Raw genomic sequence first — 24318 nt, forward strand, 5'->3', positions numbered from 1 at the left:
GACACACGATTCTGAGGTGTGGCCTGGGTGTGAATAGGGGAAGGAGAGTGAAATCTCACTCAGAGGAAGGTCAGTCAGATGTTACCCCAGTTACCGATGGGGCGCTCTGACCTTCACACTCTCCTCAGCCTCATTCATGAGGTTGTTATAAGGTTAAACGAGGTTGAAACAGGCACCAACTCATTTATGCTAGTTAATGTCTTCATGGAGTGAGACAGAGACTCCAAAGTTCCCCGGTTCCTCTAAGCCTTCCTCTCCGCCTCTATGAGGACGTGGCAACTAGAAGAAGGACTGGATCAGAGGGCTGGACTGGATATGCTGAAAAGCCTTTTCCAGTTAATGTTCAATGCCTCTGATAGTTAATAGAATGATCTTTGAAAATGTCAACTAAACACAACTTCACAGAAAAAGATAACACCTCATTTACCACCCACAAATGTCTGCATCACACATACACACACGGCAGCCTTGAAAATTACACATCACAGCGCAAAGCTCAACTTCTGCATGGGGAAACGTGTTCCCAAATCGTGGCCGAAGTGTTATCCTGTAGCGCTGGATGTAGGAAAAAATCAAATTATATCCAATTGTCGCTTCAAAAACTATCCTTCTGGTGTAGTAGCTAGGGAATTGCCTCATGATGTTGTGGGAGTCTCTGCCACAGTAAGCTAGAGAAATAAGAGACCTAGGGATCTATGGAGAGATGATGAAAGGGTCTTTACAGTAGGTTCCAGATCCTCTGTACGTTGGGCATTGCTAGTGATAGATGGTCGGAGAAGACAATGGCACCCCACTCCAGTACTCTTGCCTGGAAAATCCCATGGACGGAGGAGTCTGGTGGGCTGCAGTCCGTGGGGTTGCGAAGAGTCGGACTCGACTGAGCGACTTCATTTTCACTTTCACTTTCATGCATTGGAGAAGGAAATGGCAACCCATTCCAGAGTTCTTGCCTGGAGAATCCCAGGGACAGAGGAGCCTGGTGGGCTGCCGTCTATGGGGTCGTACAGAGTCAGACACAACTGGAGCGACTTAGCAGCAGCAGCAGCAGTGATAGATGGACAGCATTGGCCCACCTCCAGGAGGCAGGAAAACCTGTTCAAAACCTGAGAAAGACAGCTTGTAGAAAGTGTTCAGGTAGAGACTTGTTTGAGTAAAGGTTGATTATTAGTAAAATAGACTAGATCATTCTTCCCCTTCTGAAAGATGTCATATACGATTTGGGTTTGGTTTTTTTTCCCCCTCAAAGGAACTTTAGTAAGCTTCAAGCTTCAAAATTGTATCTGACAGGTGGGGTCTTCTGTAAAATGACTTTTACCCCTGATATTTGAACAGATGGCATTTTCTGTGTGTTAGCAATCAGTAGACACATAGATACTATGGATACTACTCTCCAGGGGAAAAAAAAAAGTGCTTTTAAGCAAATCATTGTGGCTCATGACTGTTCTTTCCTTCTCTGAATCAATGAGAGGATAGCATCCCTGGACTCTTGCCTCTTAAGACACAAGATGCTGGCAATCCTTGAGGGCAGGGACTGTGCCCCTGAATTGGACAACCCCAGTGCCAGGTATGATGCTACCTGCACTGGGACACTCACTCACGACTGAGCGACTTCACTTTCACTTTTCACTTTCATGCATTGGAGAAGAAAATGGCAACCCACTCCAGTGTTCTTGCCTGGAGAATCCCAGGGACGGGGGATCCTGGTGGGCTGCCGTCTATGGGGTCGCACAGAGTCGGACATGACTGAAGCGACTTAGCAGCAGCAGCAGCAGCAGCAGCAGTCTCATCATTGTAACGTGAGAACGAAATAGGAGGTACCCTCCAAAATACCTGTCATTCTGTTTAGGCTGGGTTTGCAAGGCCAGTCCTATAGGGTCTGTAGATCTCCTTCTGAGTACCACCATGCTTGCAATGGGGGAAACTGTCAATGAAATTTGGTGACTTGCAAAATGCAGTGCAGAAATGAGTGATGCTGGTTCCTGGCCAGCATTATCATTGTTTTCTTTTTTTCCCCACCACACCAATGGAACGTTTCTTTCTAGAGCATTTGATAGATGTGTTCATGATATCCTTGAAATTGCCTTTATCTGTTATGAAAGTCCTGAGAATCTGTCCCAAAGGTAGTGGTAAATTTCTATCACCTCAGCTTTAAGTATTTTCACAGCCTTGGGAAATTTGTTATTTTGTCTCCAGTCTTCCTTGTGGCACTTGTTCCCACCTGCCATCCTCATCTCTTGGCCAGCACATCTGGAAGAGTGGTCACCCTCCCTGGGTGGTCAGTCTGTGGCCTGAACTCTCGTCCTGCCCACAGGAGACCAGAAGCAACACTGTATCAGACCACATTTGGGGCCACCTCCCGGATCGCCCAAATAAGAACAAAACGTGGGTTCAAGGAAAAGAAAGATACTCTCTGTTTTTGTTTTTGTGGCTGGGACATCAGTTCTACGAATGCATGGTAATATGGACCCTGATCTACTTTCCTGGATTCTGAGCAGGCAGCACAGTCTATTGATAAGAACTGAAAGCAAAGGGCCAGGGCAGGAAAGGGGAGACAGTTTTTCTATAGATCAGCAAACTGGGAGCCAGGAGACCTGAGAGCAACTCCCGGCTGTGCCATAATTAATAACTACATGATCTGGGAGGGGTGGGGGGCAGTATGCAATTTCTCTGGACTTGGGAAGTAGACTGTAATTTTGAAGATCCATGCAATTCTGAGTCTCTGATGCTAAATAAGGTCAATATATTTCTCTATGCAGAGGGTGACTGGGGTGTCAGCATATGAGGGATGAAAAGCACTGGGTGGGCAGAGGTGCCCTTCCAGCCTTCAGATGTGCCCTGTGGACTGGCTATGGAAGAATGCCCTGCTTTGTCAGATGATGCAGTGATACCCTCTGGGTCCCCATCCCCCTGCACAGCACGTGCGGAGGTGCCTTATTCACTTGTGTCTGACGTACCAGAGCTTCTCCAGCCTCTGGAGTTAAGGCTCCATGGTGACCCACAGGCAGGATGCTGAGTGAAATAGATTTTTCCCATCCCGAGCCTAGAGGGGAGGGTCATGTTTGAAGTTTCGTGTTTCAATGTGTGAAGTTTCATGTTTGAACTTTCAGTCTGAAACTATAAACAAACCCGTTTCCTTGCTCATACACGTGCCCCATACTCTGGTTGCTGATGCTATATTCTCAGCTTTGCTAAAGCTGTTTCCACATGAGCAATGTGATCTAGACCAGTTTTCTCAAACTTTAATTTGCACACAAGTCAGTTGGAGATCTTGTTTAAAAAAACAAACTTATTCCAGTTCCTTGGGTCTGAGATGGGAGCTGAGAGTCTGCATTTCTAACAAGCAGCCTTGGATGTCCGTGAAGCCAGTCCACAAACCTGACACTGAGCAGCAAAGATGCAGAGAAAGGAACTGAGGGCTGAGGGCCATGTGACTCACTTAGAGTGCTTCAGAAATCACCAGAGCCTAAGTTTTCCATCTTTCGGAGATAACAACGCCCCAAAAGTATCCAAAGGTAAAGACAGTGCAAGAGCTCTCCACTATTCCGGGTAGCCATTTGATCATCTAACTCCAGAGTTCACTGGAACCAGAAGCAGAAAGTGTCAAAACTGCATACCTTGGGGACCACCAAGTACCCAAATTAATCAGCATGGGGCACGCTTCATAACTAGCCATCAGGTGATCTGATGCTGTCTATTCTCAGGCCCCACTTTGAGAAACGCTGCCTGGGTGGTAAGCTACTCTATTTTCACCGCGGGTTTCTAGTAGCTGATCACAGCCTCAGGACTCTTACCTCCCACAGAGCAAACCAATGTGCCCAGAAAGCACCCGGGGAATCTGGTTGGACTGTGGATTCTGATTCCATCAGTCTGGGTGGAAGCTCAGGTTCTGCATTTCTAACAAGCTCCCAGAGAAGGCTGATGGCGCTGGTCTGGGGACCACACTTAGAGTAGCAAGGCTCTAGATGAGAAGTTCTCAGCTCCAACTGCACATTAGGGTCATCTCTTAAACACCATTGACATTAAAATTCTGACTTTTAAAATTGGTCTGGGATGGGAGTCAGACATTTTTTAAGCACTCAGGTGGCTCTTATGTGCAGGGAGCATTGAGGACCCTTCCCCACACACACACACTCTCTCTGCAGCAGATGGAGACCAGGGCACTGGCCGAAGGACGGGAATGGGCAGTGGGCTAAGGTCCATCATTCACACTAGTCCGAAGCCCAGTGAAGGAGGCTTAGAGCAGTGCCTTGCTGGGAGAACAAGGCAGGCTGGCCCATCCGTATCTTGACACCGATAGGTATCTCTGATGTGGTTTCTGTGAGGAAAGGAAGTGGAAGTTTTAGCAGAAAGAATGGGAAAGAGGGCTTTTTCCATAGACACTAATGCAGTCACTACTGCAGCTCGGACTGCACTGCTCCTCCAGCTCTGCATGAATTTCCCAGCACTCTCTGCCTCTGGGGGTGGACCAGGGTGGGACACTGACCTGTCTCGTTTTGCCCCTGGCCAGGCAACACTGAGGCAGAGCCACCCTCCACGAGCCCCAAGGCGGATGAGGGCTCGGAGGCCGTGCTCCCCAAGCCCAGGAACGTGTTCCATATCGAGTGGTCATCCATCCACAGGAGAAGCAAAGGTGTGTGCCTCCCCCCATGGCTCCCAGGGGGCCTTAGACCTTTTCACCTCTAAAATGGGGACCCTGGCAGCACCTCTATCACAGGCAGTGGGGAAATCTGTGAGGGTGAGGTTCATTCTCGTCATCCCCCAACCTCTGACTTCAGCCATGGGTCTCAGAGTCTCAGCCAGGGATGGGGAGACGGGAACTGAGACAGGCTTTGTCAGTCTTGGCCAGGAGGGTTGCAAACTTGATGGCACATTGGAACCACCCACATCCCATGCCCAGAAACGCTACTCTAGTTCATCTGGGAGGCAGCCTAGGTGGCAGAAGAAGCTTGAACAGCTCTCTGTAAGGCAGCTGCCTGGTGGCCTGGTGGTTAGGATTTGGTGCTTCCACTGCAGTGGCCTGGGTTCAGCCCATGGTTGGAGAACTGGTCTGTAGGCCATCAGCAGGTGTAGCCAAAATACAAAAAAAAAATAATAATAATTAAAATTAAATAAAACATCACATTTAAAATGATCCCCCCAAAACTGCAAATTACAACCACGATGTAGTCATGATGGTCACGCTTCTAGAGATAAAATGTTCTCTCCTACAGCTGTGAGGGGAGGGTCTCCCAAAGGCCAAGAGGAGGTCCAGAGTGCAGCCAGTCAGGAAAGCCAGAAACCTGGATGCTGGGTGCGGGGGCAGGTTGGGGCAAACGGGGAGGAGGCAAGGGAGGGTTGGAGGGTCTCCAATCAGATGCAAGGTGGGAGCAGTCTCATGAAGGCCTAATTGTGCCCCCCAGAGAGGACCCCTTTGGGCCAGAAGTTTGACAGAGCCCCCAGGGCATTCCCAAGGAACAGAGCATAGTTTGCTTCCCAAAGTTAATACTCTCCCTACAAACATCTTCTTAGGATGGTGTTGGAGGGCTGGGGTAAAGGAGGGCCTGGCAGAGAGCCCTGCACTGAGACTGGGAGAAGTTAGTAGGAGCTGCTGGAGAGCTGGCATTTCAGACAGAAGCAGAGAATCTCTCAGGATATCACACACACTGGCCTCAGAGGCTAGAGTATCCTCTTTGCTTCCTGCTCTTCCTTTCAAACTTCCTTAATTTGTTTCCCCCACGTAGTGTAACTTCCCAACCACCACACTGGTATTTGCAGTTCCTGTTCCTTCAAACGAGGGGTCACAGGGCCATTGGTGCATCTCTTCTAGTATCTAAGTGCCCTGAAATCTCATAAATGCGGACTGAATGGCCAATTGTCTAAAGATTCTCGGCATCTAGAGCTCAGACTGCCATTCTCACACTTGACCACAAGAGGACATCAGAGCATCAACAGCAAAACTTCCAAAGGCCTTTCATGATACTTAAACACTTCTGAAATTCCTCATCTTTACAAATAGATTCTCTCATAGTAATGAAAACACTTACAATGAATTTTCTAGAATAACAAGGACATGTCAAAATCTGTTTTGAGTTAACAACATGGGTATCCCTTGTGTTAATCCAACCAGCCACTGCTGCTTAAATATCTAAAATTCTGAGACATAATCCTAAAAAGACCAAAGCAGCTTAGGTCATCCAGGTGGGAAGAGTTGTAGTAAAATTTGAACACAGACCTTGGATGGTTCGGGCAGCTTAATGCTTTATGAGCAACAACACCTTATAAATACCAGTCTTTGTGTCATGTAGGGAAAGAACCCTGGGTTCAGGGCTCATGAGTAGCTCTATTTGCTCATCTACAAAACACAGGAGTTGAGTAAAATCAGAGCCTCTTTACTAAAAGTCAGCCTAGTCTCTGAATCCCCTAAATTCCTGTAAAATGTCCTGTTTACATCAAGATGTGCATTTTTTTCCCCAAAAAGCTTGCCCATGGGTGTTTGCAATAGCAGAAGAGGGGGCCTTCCTGTGTAAGGAGACAAGCCCAGGGCATCCTCAGTGGGCCAGGAAGTGCTGAGCATTCCAACTCAAGCCTGGCAGGAAACTTGCTGCAAAGATGCCAGGGTACAGGTCCTAACTGATGGTGCTCTCTCCTTTCGACTCCAGTGTTTGGTAAAGGTGAGCAGCAGGAGAAGCACCCCAAAGACCCTTCTCCCCACCTATACCGGAAGCCCACGGTCGAGCTGCTGGTGAGTAAAGAGTGGCCTGAATCAGGGGTGGCGCCTGCATCCTAGAGCCTGCCAGAGCCTGCCACAGAGTAGAAAAACCAGGTTCGGAAAAGACATCCTCTGAATTAGGCAAACTTTTCTTGAATTCATATTTCTAGAAACATAATTACGTGGGATAAAGATGTCTATTTTTCAGTTTACTTTATAAAATCTGCTGCTTCTTTTATTTGATTATGTTGTGTTTATCCTTCTGGATCCAGCATTCAAGTATTTAGGAAATAAGTTGGTGCTAATTTTCAAAACAGAATCTCTACTCATTTAATTTTATGGATAGTTAAATTTTAAAGACTAGACATATTGGAGTTTGGGGAGGTGCTGTCTTCAGCAAAGAGTGTGGTATACTAGAAGTAATATTTAAAAAAAAAAAGAATCTAAAAATTTGTGGGTAAATCTAAATTATATATTTGACCTTGACCTTTATAAGTGAGAACCTAACCCCTCCATCCACACCTGAGACCTCATCCACAGAATGAGGCTAAAGCTAGTGTCTTGTTACACTACAGTCATGGGGGATTGGTTCCAAGATCCCTGAAGGGTACCAAAATCTGTGGATGTTCAAGTCCTTTACATAAAATGGCGTAGTATTAATATTTGCATATAACCTATGCACATCCTCTGATACATTTTAACTCATCTCTAGATTACTTATAATACTTAATATTAATACAATGAAAATGCTGTGTAAATAGCTGTAAATACAATGTAAATGATATGTATTAATAAAAAGTTGCCAGTGTGCAGCAAATTCAAGTTTTCCTTTTTGGAACTTTCTAAAAATTTTTTCAAATATTTGTAATCCACAGTTAATTGAATCTGTAAATCATATAGAGACAAGTAACGTGTGAAACGAAACAAAAGATATTCTAGTCTACAGTATCAAAGATGCTTAAATAGCAATTTCACGAAATATCAAATGAAAACCTTAGCTTGCCGCCTGGCAAGCACGTCACTCCTCAGTGTGAGAAGCTCAGAATGTGGGGCTTCTTGCCCGTCTCTTGTCCCTGGACAGGCTCTGGAAACCATGGAGGACAGCTCCGAGATAAAGGTGGAAACGGGCATCTCCAAGACTTCCTGGATTCGGAGCTCCCTGGCCACCATCAGGAAGAGGATCCGCAAAGCCCTGGGGTACATCACCGGAGAGATGAAGGAGTGTGGAGAGGGTCTTAAAGGTGAACACTCCACGAGAGCAGCCCCTGCTCCCACCCCTGAAAAGGCCCTCTCTGCTGTCCTCTAGGAAACACGCTGCTCGGATCTCTGTAGATGAGATGGAGTCCTGTTTCCATGGATAGGAGTTTCCCTGTTACAACAGGCATATGGACTCTCAGAATGTCAATGCCAATACCCGTAGATGTGCAAACTCTCACCTCTGAACATAATGGTCACGCTCTTGCCAATATTCCCTCAGAAAGTCACTTTTTAGTACAGGGATTCTAGAGCCAGCTTTCTAGGAAAATTCCCACCTAGAAATGGCTTATGGGAGAGCTGTGTCTACTGTTCTAACAGGTTCCCATTAGCAGTCTCCCAGAGGTCAGGCCAGGGGCTTGGCGCCTGGATCCGTCCTCCTGAAAATTCAGGCCATTCTCTTGGCACAGGTTGTGCAGGGTACCCACTGCTTGAACAACAACCTACAGACCAGAGCCAGCTCACAATGGGGTGAAGGGCTTTCTGGGCAGTCAGACGCCCTCTTGGGTTCTTTCCTTACCCGGCTCTGTGGCAGGTGACAGCAGGGGGCAGAACCCACCTTGGAGGCCAGCTTCCCTCACCCTCTCACCCGCTGGGGCCTCACCTGGCACAACTGAGCCTTGACTGACTCCCTGACCCATTGCATTTTCAGACAAATCCCCAGTGTTCCAGTTCCTTGACTGGGTGCTCCGGGGCACGTCCCAGGTGATGTTTGTGAACAACCCCCTCAGCGGCATCCTCATCGTCCTCGGCCTCTTCATCCAGAACCCCTGGTGGGCCATCTCGGGCTGCCTGGGCACCGTGGTGTCCACCCTGACAGCCCTCATCCTGAGTCAGGACAAGTGAGTCTCAGGAAACCCAGGGTCCCGGCCTGAGACAAGAGTCAGCTCCCTGAGGGGACCCTTCCCCAGCTTCCCATCCTCACTGCTTGGCTCACAGCTCAGAAACGCCTCAAACAAGGTCACTCATAACTAAAACAAGCATCCCCTGGTTACAAAACTGCACGTTCTCCAGGGGACAGTGAAGGGCTAATGATCGGAAAGTGTGTGTGGTGAGGCTCCAGCTGAGAAAAGCCTGGCTCAGAAGGACAATCAGGGGGGCTGTGCCCTGCTTTAGGCCGCAGGGGACCACCCTTCAGTAGCGCTCCCCTCCCAGGTCCGCCATCGCAGCTGGACTTCACGGCTATAACGGGGTCCTGGTGGGGCTGCTGATGGCCGTGTTCTCAGACAAAGGCGACTATTTCTGGTGGCTTCTACTCCCGGTCATCGTGATGTCCATGTCTTGGTAAGTTTGCTTCTGAGGCTGTGGGTGCAGATAAAGGGCTTCCCACCTTTCTACCTAACTCTGTGAGCGTCTCAACAGGTGTTCAAAGTAGCATTTCCTTAGAAATATCGTCATACCAGAAATACCATCTGAAAGTAATTACTGACATTGTACAGTGATAGCACCACAGTGCTAGGTGTTCCACACACAGTATTTCATTACCTACATTCCTTTACTCTTCTTTTTTGAGATCTAAAAGAGCCCCTGGCCCTACCCCACCAGATAGGGAAGGGAACTGAGGTCCACAGAGGGTTTAGAGCCAGGGGGTCCTGTCACTCTCCGGAAAACTTCCCATCCCTCCTCCCCAGCGCTGCCCTGTCCTCGGACCCCATGCCCCAACCAGGACAACCTCCCAGGGTGGGCTGCAGGCCCAGGCACTGCCCAGAGCCCTCAGAGGGCCAGAGTCCAGCTCCTCCCTCCCCTGCAGAAACCAAAGGGCACTCCTGCCAGGATCGCCCTCAGCTCCTCTGCAAACATTTGTTGAATGAATGAATGGGTTTCCCCTTCGCTGGTCTGTCCTCTCTGCTCACACTTGCAGAGGGAGCCTTAAGGCCCTTCAAGGAAGTTCTGTGACTCCCTTGCCTTAGGACTTTCCCCAAAAGACCTGCTTCTGAAGCTGAGTCTGGGCACCCACCCTGTTGTGGTGTGGGGCAGAGGAAGGAGGCCCAGGAAGAGGGCTGCCCAGAGCCAGTCAGGCTGGGAGAGGGAGCCAACCAGCTGTTTTTCCCCCAAGAAGGCTCAGGGAGCCCCCTTGTCCCACTCAGTCTAGCGCCAGGGCCAGAGGGCATCATGAACAGCATCTCCTGTGCTTCTGCCATCAGCCCCATCCTCTCCAGTGCCCTGGGCACCATCTTCAGCAAGTGGGACCTCCCGGTCTTCACCCTGCCCTTCAACATCGCCGTGACCCTGTACCTGGCGGCCACGGGCCACTACAACCTCTTCTTCCCCACGACACTGCTGCAGCCGGTCTCCTCCGTGCCCAACATCACCTGGTCAGAGATCCAAGTGCCCTTGGTAGGTGGAAGGTGGAAGGGCAGCATGCCTGCCAACACTCAGTGTTAAAGTAGCATTTAGTTATTTTGCATGTCAGAAACATCCAGTTATATTAATACCTATTACCAATTATTCAGTGCAAGGCACTCTACCTACAACATCACATTAGCCACCAGCTATTTCTTTTCTCTTTTTAAGAGCTAAAAGGGCCATTTCTGGCCCCACCCTGTCCTGTCGTAGCCAGAGAGAAAGACCAAGGCTAGGTTAAGAGATTGCCTGAGGTCATGCAGCTCATGAGTGAGGGGTAAAGTCAAAAGAAGCCTCCTGATTTCTAGATTTGGGTTCTTTTATCTTTTTTTGTTGTTTTGTTTTTGAGCCTCTTGATCCCTTACTCCAGTTCAATCCAAGCTACGTCATGTTTTCCTTCTCATTCAATGTCTTTGAATCATTGACGACATGCACTCCACACTGCCTTCTGTTGGCTGGAGAAGTCTCTGCTCCAGGCTGGGGAGCGGGTTCCCCTAGCTCTCTGGGGTATCGCCCACTTTAAAGCGCGGGTGTTCCTCCACTAAGAAACATCTAACAGAGTTTTTTAAGCTTTTGGTATGCATTCTGTATATAATGCTGGCCTCTGGAAGTCTGCCAAGATAGATTAAAAAAAAAAAAAAAACTACACTAAAAGCTTTAAGTCAGCCTGGAGAAACGTGCCCATCAGCCTTCTTTCTTAAACTGGGCATGTTTTCTCTGAGGTCCTCTACTCTGATACACTAAATGACTCTGCGGACTAGCGCTCGCTCTGAAATTTGTTATTAGCAGTCTATCATCTAACCACAAAGCCACCTGGGCTTGTTGAAGGGACTTTGTGTCAGAAATAATGGTGCCAAGTTTCTCTGACAGTTCATGGAGACAGCAGGATGGCATGGAAGAGAGAGCCCTGCATTTGCCCAAGATGTGTTATCTAGGAAGAGACAAGTTGACTTTAGCCCCATGCTTGTTGATGTTCATGTGTGTGTGTGTGTGTGTGTGTGTGTGTGGGTGTATGTGTGTGTACGTGTATGTGTGTGTACCTTCGTGAGCCAAAGGTGAGAAACAGGCCATGTTGGCAGTTCAGACCCTCACGCTTCCCTTTCACAATATTCACCCAATCAGTATCTTTTCAAGTCAAAACGGCTCTAACGGGCATGGCTAAGCGGGGATGATGGTAGAAAGGGCAAGTTTGAGATACTTTGCATTCCTCAAACCACAGTTTCCATAGAAAAGATAACTAGGAATTTTGTAAGAAAAAAAAAATTAAATGGAAAATACTGTACAAATACTTTGGAACCCCCAAAGTTCCAAGAAAGACAAATTCAATGCTTGGTGATTATTCTTTGAGAAATACTCTTCTGGCTAATTTTGAATGTATTATGATGATGATGAGAATGTCTTGTCATTTTGACCATCATAATTAGAGCCTTGAGTTTGGGGAAACAGCGGTAGATGTTAGAGAGAGGGTCTAGGCCTCCCAAGGATTTTGAGGCTCTGCAAGCTCCCCTGCTCTTTGGTGATGGGAGAGCCTGCTGGAGGCTACAGCTGGCTGGGGACCAGATAGCCCAGCCACTGCCTCTGTCCAGAACTCTGCCTGTCCCACTGTCCCCCACATAGCAATGTCTGAGTCCTGTCCTGTTCTATGTCCTAGGTTAAGGGGGGACTGAACCCAGAGGGTTGCCCGCTAGACCACAGCAATCCTGTCTGGATGTGGAGTGAGGGCCCTACAGCCACAAGACCTCCCTCCTCAGCACCCCAGGAGGAGGCTTCAGAGGGCGTGGGAAGACCTGCTTCCCCATGAACTATAAACAAAGGCAGGATGAACCCAGTGCCCCCCAGCAGGCCCAGAGCCTCTCCTGCGTTTTCCTAGCTCAAGTCCCAACCTTCGAAACACAGACCCAATCTCAGCCACTGGGGAAGGCTATGTGCCCAGAATCTTTTCCCAAACTTCAGGGCACGTGTGCAAGTGCCCACAAGGCACTGGACTCTGGACTCCCTTTCTCATTCATAGACACTCACTATCTGAGACACACAGAGGCTTGACACATCAGGGCACTCTCCCATCAGCCACCACGTGATGGCTTTACCACTAAAACCTGCGCAAGCCAGGGCACCACCTGCCCAGGGGCTCCTCTGTGGATACAATCTAGCTGCTCATCCAGACGACCACACCAATATGACCATGGCCCAGACATGCTGCTCTTGAAAACACAAAGAACCATCTTCCCATCTAATATTTGGCCTTCTAGGCATGTTTTTAGCTTAAAAAAAAAAAAAAAAAACAAGATGTTACAAGAGTTTTTCAATCCCAACTCTGATTAGCCATCTAGTAATTTTCTAATGACCAACACCCTGATTTTTTTCTAAACCCAAATCCAGTTGCTCATCACTCAAAAGACAATTCTCAAGAGACAAGCATTGGTAGGAAAGGAAAATTTGCTTTATTTTGCAGGCCCTTTAAAGGAGAGTTGAAGGGCTTCCCAGGTAGGGCAGCAGTAAAGAATCTACCTGCCAGTGAAGGAGACCCAAGAGACACAAATTTGATCCTTAGGTTTGGGAAGATCCCCTGGTGTAAGAAATGGCAGCTCACTCCAGTATTCTTGCCTGGAAAATTCCATGGACAGAGGAGCCTGGGAGTTTAGTGCCTTACACTCATGTTTCTAAATAAAGGAAACAACATTTTAACCCTTTACTGTTCTTAGAACTCAAGATTAAAATAATAAATCTTGTATTCCTTGTAGAGTGAAATTATTTGAAAATATCTTGGAAAATTGTTGCAAAGTGTTAGTATGGAGGGTTTGGCACCAAATATTTTCCTGTTCAAATTGTCTCTTTTGCCTCCGTAACTGCATGTGATCCTGTTGGACCTGAAGCTTTTGAGAGCCATCCCTGTTGGAATCGGCCAAGTGTACGGCTGCGATAACCCCTGGACTGGAGGCATTTTCCTCATAGCTTTGTTCATATCATCGCCTCTTATTTGCTTGCATGCTGCAATTGGATCCACCATTGGGATGTTAGCAGGTTAGTGTCATTATTAATTAACTTAATTAATGGGCCTTATGAATGGATCCCTTATTAATGGGCTGCAAGAATGTTGTGCCCGGGGCCAGCTCCAAAGAAAATGCTGACGTGTGTCTTCTTGCTCCACCTGCTTATTCCTGTAAACTCTTCCTCCTTCCACATCACCTGGTCTTAGCATTTTGGGTGCTGTGCCCTCCCGCTCCGCTGAGCAAACCCCATCCCTGAGAAAAGCTCTGGTCACTTACACCTCTGGATAAACTAAAAGCTTGGGAGGAGCTTGTTCCAGGCATGTTTATATTGTAAGCCTTATGTCTAATCATGATAAGAAGCTTGTTCTCCACGAGAGAACATTCAGGTTGATACCTTAACCCTCCTTCTTCTGGCACTGCTCAATCAAACTTCAGATCATTACTCAAAAGAGTCTCATACCCATACCAGCTGAAGCACTGATATGCATGTGACTCTAAAGCCATTTGTCTGCTTTAGATGTTTTCCCACTGAATAGCCAGGAGTCCTTTTCATAAATGCTTGGGGGTACTGATAACTGTCTGAGTTGAGAACGGTGGGGGACTTCAGGGCTAGTGGGCCCGCTCGATCCCACGCAGCACTCAGCCTGTCTTCTCCCCCAGCTCTCACTCTCGCGACGCCCTTTGACTCCATCTACTTCGGACTATGTGGCTTCAACAGCTCGCTGGCCTGCATCGCCATAGGAGGCATGTTCTACGTCATCACCTGGCAGACGCACCTCCTCGCCATCGCCTGCGGTGGGTACCACCAGCAGAGTTCCCTATCCACTTCAAATGACACCAGCGTCTATGCCCACAGGGAAACCACCCTGCAAAACTTTTGCTGAGCCTCCAAAGATAAATGGGAGGATTTGTTTTCTTTATAAAGGGATTTTTATTTTAAACTATTTTGAATAGTCCTTTAGTGATTAGTACTTTAAAAACTATTTTCACTGAATGCAAAGTGTTCAGCCACACAAAGACAGAGTTTTTGATGGAGGTTGTTCATTTGTTGTCCGTGATTCCTGCTTTCCAGGCAGGTGATTGAAGCAACTCTTGTGTAAATTAATCTTTATATGGAGGATTGGGTGATTTACATCAGATACAGCAGTTAACCTTAAACACCAGAACATTGACCACACACCTTCAAATAGTCCTTGTAGGTGTGTGGTTGGGGTATTCAGTGACTCTCTAATAAAGGTTTGCTGTTGTTAATATCCTAGGAACCATTGGGATGTTTTTAGTGGAGAAATTGAGGGTTCACAAGCAAATCCCAATTACTGTGGCCCATTTTCACAGACCCTGACCTCCCACCAGCTCTTGGGTCTCCCCAGTGGCTAGCCTGGCGATGCCCTCAACATGCAAAGCCCAGCAAGCATATTTGGTCTTCCTCAAGCTTACAGAATGCTGTTCCTCCCTGGAAACCCATATTATGTTAATAACTTGTGATGAAATATCCCAGCAGGGAGTTCTGGGATTCACACGCCTTGGCTGTATAGTAAAACGCTCATTTATGGTTTATGCTGCTAAATGCTCCTTTGCTAGAATGCAAGGTGGTAGGACCCAGGAGAACTGTAACAGCTAAATTCTGGTCCTTTTTAACAAAGTTCATCTGCTGTCTTAGTTATGCCGGCATTTGCGTGGAATTTAACACTTTTCAAAGCTGCCAAGCAATGGAAATGTAACTCAATTTTTTTTTTTAACCCAAGAGATAGCATTTGTGGCATAAAATGTATGGGGAGAGAATGTATAAACTTGAGGCACTGCTGGTTTCCTGACGATTTCTTTGTTCTCTTGCAGCACTGTTTACAGCCTATCTGGGTACCGCCCTGGCTAACATGTTGTCTGTGGTGAGTCAACAGGGCTAAGGACATGCCTCACACCCTCCCCCATGTTCTCTCGGCTCCCCAAGCCCCTCTTCCAAGAACCCCTCCCCAATCCATCTCTCGTCTCAAATCATTTGCATTGTGTAGATCCTCCACTGTGGGTTGCTAGGATGATTATGCAGATCTATCAGATACAGGGAAAAAATTAAGCCACCCAGATACTGCAATCCCTGCAAGACTACATCTGAAATGTTGAAAAGGTAGATTCTTTATCCACTGAGCCATCAGGGAAGCTCTTCATTTCTTCAAATACGTGATCTTAAGGAGCAGTGACGCCACAAGGGACTGACCCAGACTTGCCCGTGAGTGTCCGGGAGTCTCTGGCGGAGGTGTGGGTCGGTGGTGGCCCGCTGCAGGGTCGGGGCACTGAGTGCAGCAGTGCGTGCGTGGGACCTTTTGAAGGAGGCCGCCATTATCTTCATTACCTCCACCATAGTTTGGTCTCAGGTCAAACAACTGGAAGGGAACACAGCCCCGCCCATCAACAGAAAAGTGGATTAAAGATTTACTGAACATGGCCCCTCCCATTAGAACAAGACCCAGTTTCCCCACAGTCAGTCTGTCCTATAAGAGGCTTCTATAAGCCTCTTATGGGCTTCCTTGGTGGCTCAGAGGGTAAAGCGTCTGCCTACAATGCAGGAGACTTGGGTTCAATCCCTGGGTCAAGAAGATCCCCTGGAGAAGGAAATGGCAACCCCACTCCAGTCATCTTGCTTGGAAAATCCCATGGTCTGAGAAGCCTGGTAGGCTACAGTCTATTGGGTCACAAAGAGTCGGACATGACTGAGTGACTTCAGTTCACTTCATAAGCCTCTTATCATTCTCCATCAGTGGGCAGACAATAGTAAACAAAATCACAGAAAACTAACCAATCTGATCAGTGGACCACAGCCTTGTCTAACTCAATGAAACTGTGAGCCATGTAAGGCCACCCAAGAAAGACGGGTCATGGTGGAAAGTTCTGACAAAATGTGGTCCACTGGAAAAGGGAAATGCAAACCACTTCAGTATTCTTGCCTTGAGAACCCCATGAACGGTATAAAAAGGCAGAAAGATAGGATACTGAAAGATGAACTCCCCAGGTTTGTAGGTGCCCAATATGCTACTGGAGATCAGTGGAGAAATAAGTCCAGAAAGAATGAAGAGATGGAGCCAAAGCAAAAACAACACCCAGTTGTGGATGTGACTGGTGATGGAAGTAAAGTCCGATGCTGTAAAGAGCAATATTGCATAAGAACTTGGAATGTTAAGTCCATGAATCAAGGCAAATTGGAAGTGGTCAAACAGGAGATGGCAAGAGTGAACATAGACGTTTTAGGAATCAGTGAACTAAAATGGACTGGAATGGGTGAATTTAACTCAGATAACCATTATATCTACTACTGTGGGCAAAAATCCCTTAGAAAAAAATGGAGTAGCCATCATAGTCAACAAAAGAGTCCGAAATGCAGTTCTTAGGTGAAATCCCAAAAACAACAGAATGATCTCTGTTCATTTCCATTCAACTGAATGGTTTGAAGGCAAACCATTCAATTTCACAGTAATCCAAGCCTATACCATAACCAGTAATGCTGAAGAAGTTGCAGTTGGATGGTTCTATAAAGACCTACAAGACCTTCTAGAACTAACACACAAAAAAATGTCCTTTTCATTATAGTGGACTGGAATGTAAAAGTAGGAAGTCAAGAGATACCTGGAGTAACAGGCAAATTTGGCCTTGAAGTACAAAATGAAGCAGATCAAAGGCTAACAGAGTTTTGCCAAGAGAACGCACTGGTCATAGCAAACACCCTCTTCCAACAACACAAGAGAAGACTCTACACTTGGACATCACCAGATGGTGAATACTGAAATCAGATTGATTATATTCTTTGCAGCCAAAGATGGAGAAACTCTATACAGTCAGCAAAAACAAGACCAGGAGCTGACTGTGGCTCAGACCATGAACTCTTTATTGCCAAATTCAGATGAAATTGAAGAAAATAGGGAAAACCATTAGACCATTCAGGTATGACCTAAATCAAATCCCTTCCAATTATACAGTAGAAGTGACAAATATATTCAAGGGATTAGATCTGATAGAGTGCCTGAAGAACTATGGATGGAAGTTCATGAAATTGTACAGGAGGCAGTGATCAAGACCATCACCAAGAAAAAGAAATGCAAAAAGCCAAAATGGTTGTCTGATGAGGCCTTACAAATAGCTGAGAAAAGAAAGATGCAAAAGGCAAAGGAGAAAAAGAAAGATATACCCATTTGAATGTAGAGCTCCAAAGAAAAGCAAGAGATAAGAAAACCTTCCTCAGTGATCAATGCAATTAAATAGAGGAAAACAATAGAATGGAAAAGACTAGAGATCTCTTCAAGAAAATTAGAGATACCAAGGGAACATTTCATGCAAAGATGGGCACAATAAAGGACAGAAATGGTATGGACCTAACAGAAGCAGAAGATACTAAGAAAAGGTGGCAAGAATACACAGAAGAACTGTACAAAAAAGATCTTCAGGACCCAGATAACCATGATGGTGTGACCACTCACCTAGAGCCAGACATCCTGGAATGAGAAATCAAGTGGGTCTTAGGAAGCATCACTATGAACAAAGCTAGTGGAGGTGATGGAATTCCAGTTGAGCTATTTCAAATCCTAAAAGATAATGCTAAGAAAGTGCTGCACTCAGTATTCCAGCAAATTTGGAAAACTCAGCAGTGGCCACTGGACTGGAAAAGGTCAGTTTTCATTCCAATCCCAAAGAAAGGTAATGGCAAAGAATGCTCAAACTACTGCACAATTGCACTCATCTCACACAGTAACAAAGTAATGCTCAAAATTCTCCAAGCCAGACTTCAACAATACATGAACCACGAACTTCCAGATGTTCAAGCTGAATTTAGCAAAGCCAGAGGAACCAGAGATCCAACATCCATTGGATCATCAATAAAGCAAGAGAGTTCCAGAAAAACATCTATTTCTGCTTTATTGACTATGCCAAAGCCTTTGACTGTGTGGATCACAACAAATTGTGCAAAATTCTTAAAGAAATGGGAATACCAGGCCACCTGACCTGCCTCTTGAGAAATCTGTATGCAGGTCAAGAAGTAACAGTTAGAACTGGACATGGAACAACAGACTGGTTCCAAATCAGGAAAGGAGTACGTCAAAGCTGTATATTGTCACCCTGCTTATTTAACTTACATCCAGAGTACATCATGAGAAATGCTTGGCTGGATGAAGCACAAGCTGGAATCAAGATTGCCAGGAGAATATCAATAACCTCAGATATGCAGATGACACCACCCTTATGGCAGAAAGTGAAGAACTAAAGAGCCTCTTGATGAAAGTAAATGAGGAGAGTGAAAAAGTTGACTTAAAAATCAACATTCAAGAAACGAAGATCATGGCATCTGGTACCATCACTTCACGGCAAATAGATAGGGAAACAGTGGAAACAGTGACAGACTTTATTGTTTGGGGCTCCAAAATCACTGCAGATGATGACTGCAGCCAAGAAATTAAAGATCCTTACTCTTGGAAGGAAAGTTATGACCAACGTAGACAGCTTATTTAAAAAGTAGACATTACTTTGCTGACAAAGGTCCATCTAGTCAAAGCTATGGTTTTTCCAGTAGTCATGTATGGGTGTAAGAGTTGGACTATAAAGAAAGCTGAGCGCCGAAGAATTGATGCTTTTGAACTGTGATGTTGGAGAAGACTCTTGAGAGTCCCTTGGACTGCAAGGAGATTCAACCAGTCTATCCTAAAGGAAATCAGTCCTGAATATTCATTGGAAGGACTGATGCTGAAGCTGAAACTCCAATACTTTGGTCACCTGATGCGAAGAACTGACTCATTGGAAAAGACCCTGATGCTGGGAAAGATTGAAGGTGGGAGGAGAAGGGGATGACAGATGATGAGATGGTTGGATGGCATCATCTACTCTGTGGACATGAGTTTGAGTAAGCTCCAGGAGTTGGAATGATAGGGAAGTCTGGTGTGCTGCAGTCCATGGGGTCACAAAGAGTCAGACACGACTGAGCGACTGAACTCAACTAAACTGTCTCAAATCACACTCTCCTCAGCATCTACTAGACAGAAGGAGCCAGGCCTCAAAAGTGGAAATGTCTACATTAGTCCATCGGATCCTGTGGTCAGTGGGCAGGCGGGCCTCCTTAGAGAAGGACAGTGTGAAGAGCATGATCTTATAAATCAGACTCATATTTTATAAGTTTCTTGTAAGTCAAGCTCCTCCACAACTAATTTTAAAATGTGATTATTTAATTTTTCCCCTATGTTTCTGGATCAACACCCAGTTAACCTGTGGGCCAGTGTACATATTTGTTCATCCCACAGCAACTACTGGGTCTGGTGTCATGAGGCAAGGTTTCTGGGATGACAGGGAGCCAAGTACAAGAGAAGCCAGAGCTGGTGGCTGAGCACTTGCACGGCAGTCTGAGAACCTTTGTCTCAGCACCAATGTAGGTGGCCTGTGAAGTCCAGGGGAGCCATATGGCCAGCCCCAGCCCCATATACACATTGGGGCCCAGGCCCTATTGCAGAGCACATGGGGCTCAGCCTACAGTTGATGCCTCCCCCTCCATAAGCATTGAAGGCTCATCACAGGCCACCAGGAAAAGTCCTGATGGTCCTACAGGTGAGGGTGGAGATGGGAATTTCACTAACACCTGTTTAAGTCTCTCCTCCACCCTCAGTGACAGTGGGTGGTTTGGACATAGCATAGGAAGGAAATTGTTAAGCAATAGAAATGAACTTCCCTGATACCATCCTGTGTGCCCTGCTGGATTAAGTCCCTTCTCTGGGCCCCATCACATTTTGTGTGCGTATCTGCTATGACACTTGACATATGACATATAACATTTGACATATGACAAAGTGCATATGACAAATGACACTGTGACGAGTCTAGTACACACCAATCCTCTTCCACCTTCAGCCCTTGTCCCCCTTCAGAACAGGGGCCTGATTGTATTCCTGTCTTTATCTCTAGTGCTTGTTACAGTTCTCAGCTCATAATAGGTGCTCAAGAAATATGGAATGAATGAAACTCTCAGGTAGTGAGCCCCCGCCATGGGGTACATTAGAGCTGGGGCTAACTAGCCAATCACCAGAAACAGGATGAAGCCTGGTGTCTGAGGCTGCTGTCTGCTCCAGGCTTTTTCATCTCTTCTTGCCCCCATCCTTTCACCTAATTGTCCATCCAATAGCTATGTGTCCTTCCTCAGACCAGATACTGGAAATGATGCAAACAGGAGGCTTTGGCTCCTGATTGCTTGTGGTCAATTGCCCCTTCCTCTATGTGCAGAGAAGTTACAGGTTACACCACTCAATCTAGACATTTTTCAAAACAAAATCATGTTTACTTTCTGTGTGCATACTATGTTTAAGATACTGTGGCTGTCCACTCTCAGGGATACAAAAAAATGCAGGCTATTAATTCACTCTGAAGGAATTCCCAGTCTCCTTGAGGAACAGGGTATAAAAGTGTTGAATGACATTTATGAGACTGTTCACACCTCCACAGAAGAGAGCACTGAGGAGCTGCACAATTTTGCTTTCTAATCAGCCTCGGCATGTGCAGCCCCATAACTTCACAGGGCTGCCCTCTGCTGGACGACAGTTACCACAAATGAAGACCATTTATTGAGTGCTTAGTATGCACGAGGCACCAACTCTTTGAGTAGATAGCTTTATGCCTATTTTCTTATTGAGGAAATAGTTTTCAGAAAGAGGAAATGGCTCCCACAAAGGTGACTGGAGCTGAGATTTGGATCTGGGTCTGTGGAACTCCCAGCCCACATCATTCCCTCTGTAGGACTTGAAACACCCCACACAGCCTTAGCAGGGCTTTGGAAAGACTCACAGAGTGGAAATCATCAGTCGTGGGTGTTCCTTAAGGCTACAGTTCTAGGGTGAGGCTGTCATTGCTCTTTGAGTCCCACCCAGAAGATCCATCTTTGAGCATGCACACACACCTGGCCTCATTCCTCCAATGGCATTCCCTGAGGTTTTTACTGCTTGTGATAAAAGGATGTATGGAGGAGAAGGGGCAATGGTTTGACTTGCTTCATAGTTGGATTTTCAGGCTGTTTGCTAAAAAGCTATTGAGGTTATCCCAAATGAAGAATGGCCAGACACCCAAGAAAAAAAGGTGTCTTCTACATAGAGGCATGTTATAAGAGGGTTCTGGTAGGGTTCTGCATTTTGAAGAATATGTGCTTGTCAGTGCAGACTGACACACCCCACCCCCCAGCACAATTTGATTTATATTGATCGTGAATTAAGTACTATTGTAATCAGTGCCCACAAAGCCTCCCCTTCCCTACCCAGGACCGTAGCTGGTTGAGAAAGGCTGATGAAACGAGCACGGGCATCTGATGTAACCAAGACTCCTCTTGTGTTCCCCTCCTCCCAGTGTGGATTACCACCCTGCACCTGGCCCTTCTGCTTCTCTGCCCTCACCTTCCTGCTCCTGACGACCAACAACCCCGCCATCTACAAGCTCCCACTCAGCAGAGTCACCTACCCAGAGGCCAACCGCATCTACCACCTGTCCCAGGAGAAAAACAGAAGAGCATCGACCATCACAAAGTACCAGGCCTACGATGTCTCCTAAGTTGCCCTTTCCAATACATGTCCCCGTAAATTCAGCCTTTGGCAGGGTGTCCAGGTTCCCAAGCTGAAAGCCACTTAAGCTCTCCTGTCTGTTCTGTGATTCTTCCCCTAAGCAAGCCTACACCCTAGTTATTCCCAAGAACAGGGAAATATGCATGCAGTCACTGTTCAGGAAGCTCTTGGTTCCAAGATGCACAATATTTGTCAATAATATGGTTACTTTCAACTTTGTACCTATAGCTCACTCCATAAGAGCTCCCTTTGAGGAGAAGCTTCCCTCTTCTGCAAAATAAACCACATCCTTAAGGACAACTCACCAGGAAGGGGACAGAGATGGGTGACATTGTCATCTTTTAGTGCAGTGATGTACAGTATCAGGAAATTAGCCAACAAGGCCACGGGCGGATCTGCCTCCAGCTCTGCCACGAGTGAACTCCAACCACTCAGGTGGATCCATCCCCCTTCTCAGCTCCAATTTCTTACTGGTTTCATAATGGAGAGGGGCCTTGCAGTCCCTTCCACCTCAGAAGTATTGATTCTTCTCTTTCCTTTAAACTGACAAATCAACATACCAATAAATAATGACTTTCAGTTCAGTTCAGTTCAGTTCAGTCGCTCAGTCATGTCCGACTCTTTGCAACCCCATGAATCGCAGCACGCCAGGCCTCCCTGTCCATCACCAGGCCTCCCTGTCCATCACCAGGCCTCCCTGTCTATCACCAACTCCTGGAGTTCACTCAGACTCATGTCCATAGAGTCAGTGATGCCCTCCAGCCATCTCATCCTCTGTCGTCCCCTTCTCCTCCTGTCCCCAATCCCTCCCAGCATCAGAGTCTTTTCCAATGAGTCAACTCTTCACATGAAGTGGCCAAAGTACTGGAGTTTCAGCTTTAGCATCATTCCTTCCAAAGAAATCCCAGGGCTGATCTCCTTCAGAATGGACTGGTTGGATCTCCTTGCAGTCCAGGGACTCTCAAGAGTCTTCTCCAACACCACAGTTCAAAAGCATCAATTCTTTGGTGCTCAGCTTTCTTCCTAATGACTTTAAGTTAAGTAAAAGATGAAAGGGCTATCAGGAGAAGAGGCAGGACAATTTTAATGTTGTGTGGAGATTTATTCTCGAGTCATGCAATGTTCTGGAGGAGGAAATGGCAACCCACTCCAGTATTCTTGCCTGGAAAATGTCATGGACAGAGAAGCCTGGTGGGCTACAGTCCATGGGGTCGCAAAGAGTTGGACACAACTGAGCAACTGAGCACAGATGAACACATGTGATGTTCTCTGACTTGGGGTTATAACCTAAGTTCACTGGAAATGACAACATGCCATCCTTTACATCACAAATGTTACTAGTAATGTCATCAAATGAAACGTGATCTTTCTCAACATTTAAATCATATTTTTAAACAAATGTGTTTCCTTTTATAATATTCATAAGAATACTCATTAAATGATTAAGCTTGCAATTTGGTGTGGGTTTTCTTAAAAATGGGGCTCACCTACATTGTCCACACAGTGCCCATTTGAGGGGTTTTCTATGATAAAACGTATATTTGAAAAGCATATATCCTGAGGATGAACAAATAAGATATACTTTTACCTTTTCCCACAGGATCACTTGCCACACATTCTGTCTTAACAATGAGAAAGAAACAGCTATGTATTCATTGTAATGACTGTATGATATAAAGTGCAAAACAATAAAAGTCCTCCTCTCTAGAAAAAGAGATGAGAATAGGTTGAAAGTTATCAGAAGATTTGATTTGCTTATAAAGGGAAGTATACAGAAATGACCATAGTCATTGTTTTCTATTTGAGTTGAAATGCTGGTTATTACAACTCATCCCATTTTTTAGGGTATAGTCTTGCACCCTAAAATGACTAATCCAGCACCACTTGAACAACTCTTTGTTATTCAGTTGCTCTGGTTGTAACATTGAGCTCCTAAAACACAGGACCCCTCTGTGAAAGGCATGTGGCTCAGCCTTCCCACCAGTCCCTCCAATAACAGGGATGAACTTACAGTGCCCATGGCCTCCATCCTTCCAGGATAGCATGATGGGGTGATCTAAGGCAGAAGATGAAGAAAGGAAGCAAGGTGCAGGGGACAAACTCTTTATGAATCTAATACTTAGCAAAAGCTGGTGTCTGCGTTTATTTTCCTACATTTATCTTTCCTGTGTCAGCCCTAGGATCCCAGTCCTTTTCCACCAGCCCAAGAATCCTGGGCTGCCTACCTTTCTTCCCGATTATATCCAACCAATTATAGCTTCTCCAGGAAAATTGTGCACTTCTGGAAACAAATGCCCACATAGGAAATGGGAGCAAGTCACACTCCAGAGGCTACCTCTGAGTTTGTGATCACATCTGGAGGCCAAGAAGGTCTCAGGCTCTATTTTCATGACCAGGGCGTTATGACTCTCTGAGGGTCCAGGATCCGGGAATTTCACCAGAAGGCTGTTTATGTTCGCAGCTCTCTCAGCTGCCCCAG

General features: G+C 46.3%; 1 protein-coding gene across 2 annotated transcripts in view; it reads left to right on the forward strand.

The window, feature by feature from the left end:
- The window catches only part of SLC14A2 (solute carrier family 14 member 2), a 508248-nt gene extending 484955 nt beyond the window's left edge, over positions 1-23293 (forward strand). For both annotated transcript variants that reach the window (XM_061400049.1, XM_061400050.1), the window contains 10 exons: positions 4508-4630; positions 6639-6721; positions 7770-7929; positions 8595-8784; positions 9098-9226; positions 10087-10279; positions 13159-13306; positions 13936-14070; positions 15112-15161; positions 21628-23293. In XM_061400049.1, the coding sequence (XP_061256033.1) occupies positions 4508-4630; positions 6639-6721; positions 7770-7929; positions 8595-8784; positions 9098-9226; positions 10087-10279; positions 13159-13306; positions 13936-14070; positions 15112-15161; positions 21628-21828 (1412 nt within the window). In that variant the 3' untranslated portion in view covers positions 21829-23293. The remainder of the gene's footprint in view (positions 1-4507; positions 4631-6638; positions 6722-7769; positions 7930-8594; positions 8785-9097; positions 9227-10086; positions 10280-13158; positions 13307-13935; positions 14071-15111; positions 15162-21627) is intronic.
- The last annotated feature ends 1025 nt before the right edge of the window (positions 23294-24318 follow it).

Source organism: Bos javanicus, chromosome 24 (genome assembly GCF_032452875.1).
Source record: "Bos javanicus breed banteng chromosome 24, ARS-OSU_banteng_1.0, whole genome shotgun sequence".
Taxonomy (NCBI): Eukaryota; Metazoa; Chordata; class Mammalia; order Artiodactyla; family Bovidae; genus Bos; species Bos javanicus.